The 2,443-nt window shown below is 54.4% G+C and overlaps 1 protein-coding gene across 1 annotated transcript; it reads left to right on the top strand.

Moving 5' to 3' along the window:
- Positions 1–237: 237 nt before the first annotated feature.
- Positions 238–779, top strand: GAST (gastrin). Its single transcript, XM_032279677.1, has 2 exons — positions 238–460; positions 590–779. Exons 1-2 carry the CDS (start codon positions 250–252, stop codon positions 691–693), a joined length of 315 nt encoding a protein of 104 aa, XP_032135568.1. The 5' UTR covers positions 238–249; the 3' UTR covers positions 694–779.
- Positions 780–2,443: the final 1,664 nt, after the last annotated feature.

Below are 2,443 nucleotides of genomic sequence, written 5' to 3'. Positions count from 1 at the left end.
CCAGCTGCTTGAGAGGCTGAGGCAGGAGGATCACTTGAACCCAGGAGGCAGAGGCTGCAGTGAGCCGAGATCCCACCGCTGCACTCCAGCCTGGGCAACAAGAGTGAAAGTGTCTCAAAAAAAAAAAAAAAAATTGCAGACTCATCAGCAGATAGAGGCCTGGAACCACATGGTTCGGTCCCGTGCCTCTGGGCTTGTGTGGGGACAGCCCCACCCTTAAGCTGGGCCCTTCTCCCCTTTGCAGACAAGATGCAGCGACTGTGTGTGTATGCGCTGATCTTTGCGCTGGCTCTGGCCACCTTCTCGGAAGCTTCCTGGAAGCCCCACACCCAGCGGCCAGATGCACCCTTAGGTACAGGGGCCAACAGGGACCTGGAGCAACACTGGCTGGAACAGGAGGGCCCAGCCTCTCATCACCGAAGGCAGCTGGGACCCCAGGGTCCCCCACACCTGGTGGCAGGTAGGAGCTGCTGACCGCCCTGCTTGCCTCACTCGGCCAGGTTTAGCCAAGGTCTCCCCAGACTGGCCCCGACCTTGGTTGCTAGAGGATAGGCACCTTCCCCCATTCTCGCCTCTCTCACCTCCTCAGACCTGTCCAAGAAGAAGGGCCCACGGGTGGAGGAAGAAGAAGAAGCCTACGGATGGATGGACTTCGGCCGGCGCAGTGCCGATGATGAGAACCAACGGCCCTAGAACCAAGCTGCAGAGCCCAGCCACCTCCCACCCCACCCCAGCCCTGTCCCTGAAAACAAATCAAAAATAAACCAGTTTCCAGTGGATCCATGGACTGTGTCAGTGCTGCAGGGAAGAGGAGGGGGACTCATCTGGGGGTGAGGCTGCAGCAGGGAGGAGGGCCGAGTGCCTGTTAGGGGCGGGGACCCTTACTCTGGCTGATTCTCCTTGGGTCCCCTAGAGCCCCACACTGAACAAAAATCTACAGGTGTGGGTGGAATAATAGATGGTAGGGTTCAGAGACACAGTAAGCTTTTTCTTTTTCTTTTTTTTTTTTTTTTGAGGCAGAGTTTCACTCTTGTTACCCAGACTGGAGTACAATGGTGAGATTTCAGCTTCCTACAACCTCTGCCTCCCAGGTTCAAGTGATCCTCCTGCCTCAGCCTCCCTAGTAGCTAGGATTACAGGTGCCCGCCAACACGCCCTGCTAATTTTTTGTATTTTTAGTGGAGATGGGGTTTCGCCATGTTGGCCAGGCTGGTCTCAAACACCTGACCTCAGGTGATCTGCCCGCCCAAGCCTCCCAAAGTGCTGGGATTACAGGAGTGAGCCACTGCACCCAGCCTCAGAAATAGCTTTGTGAAAGATCAATCAGGCTGTGTCACTCTCAGTTTTAACCTTCCAATGTTTCCCATCGCACTTAGAATACGACCTGAACTCCCTGCCACAGCCCGGAAAGCTAGCCCTAAGGTTCCCCTCCACTCTGCCTCACGTGGCTTCCTCCCCTTCCTCCTCGTCTCCTTTCCCTTACACAGACATGCCTCTCCTGCTCAGAGCCTCCGACCTGGCTACTCCCTGTGCCTGCAACGCTCTTCCCCAGGCACGAATACGGCGGGCCCCCCTTTCCTCCTTAGCTCTTGGGCGAAATGCCTCTTCCTGAGAGACCGACCCTTTCTGCTCCTCACCCTTCACACATAGAGCCAGTTATTCTCTACCACAGGGCCAAGTAAAAAGAAAACAATTCTTTTTAAAGAATTAATGCTAGTTTTATTCCAAGTCTTCCTGAGGACTACAGATTGAGGCCTCCAGTCCAGGAGCAGGCTGTGGCAGTGTTTCGGTCCCCAGCTGGGGGCTGACAGGGGAGGTTCCATATGTGCACAATCCCGGCAGACTTGCTCAGAATTACGTGAGAGCAGAATCACAGCAAGGTTTGGGTGTCAGAGTACATCTGGCCACTCCTAGATCACAGAGGCATCATCACTAAGTCCATCAGATGTCATCTTGGAAATGTTATGTGTCGGAAAAGGCAGGGACTAGGAATCGTTTCTCTTTTAAGAAATGTGAAGACTCAAGCCAGGTGTGCAGTGGCTCACATCCGTAATCCCAGCACTTTGGGAGACCAAGGAGGGCGGATCACTTGAGATCAGGAGGTCGAGACCGGCCTGGTCAACAAGGTGAAACCCTGTCTCTATTAAAAATACAAAACTTGGCCGGGCGCGGTGGCTCAAGCCTGTAATCCCAGCACTTTGGGAGGCCGAGGCGGGTGGATCACGAGGTCAAGAGATCGAGACCATCCTGGTCAACATGGTGAAACCCCGTCTCTACTAAAAATACAAAAAATTAGCTGGACGTGGTGGTGCGTGCCTGTAATCCCAGCTACTCAGGAGGCTGAGGCAGGAGAATTGCCTGAACCCAGGAGGCGGAGGTTGTGGTGAGCCAAGATTGTGCCATTGCACTCCAGCCTGGGTAACAAGAGTGAAACTCCGTCTCA

This window comes from Sapajus apella, unplaced genomic scaffold (assembly GCF_009761245.1).
Source record: "Sapajus apella isolate SASKATOON/1434 unplaced genomic scaffold, GSC_monkey_1.0 scaffold12, whole genome shotgun sequence".
NCBI classification, from domain to species: Eukaryota; Metazoa; Chordata; class Mammalia; order Primates; family Cebidae; genus Sapajus; species Sapajus apella.
This window is presented reverse-complemented; position numbering and strand designations above follow the sequence as displayed.

Bases quoted from the DNA above. Each gene is read 5' to 3' on its own strand.
- GAST (XM_032279677.1), top strand. From the start codon at position 250: ATGCAGCGACTGTGTGTGTATGCGCTGATCTTTGCGCTGGCTCTGGCC. The intron at 461-589 runs GTAGGAGCTGCT...TCACCTCCTCAG, and splicing joins TCCCCCACACCTGGTGGCAG to ACCTGTCCAAGAAGAAGGGC.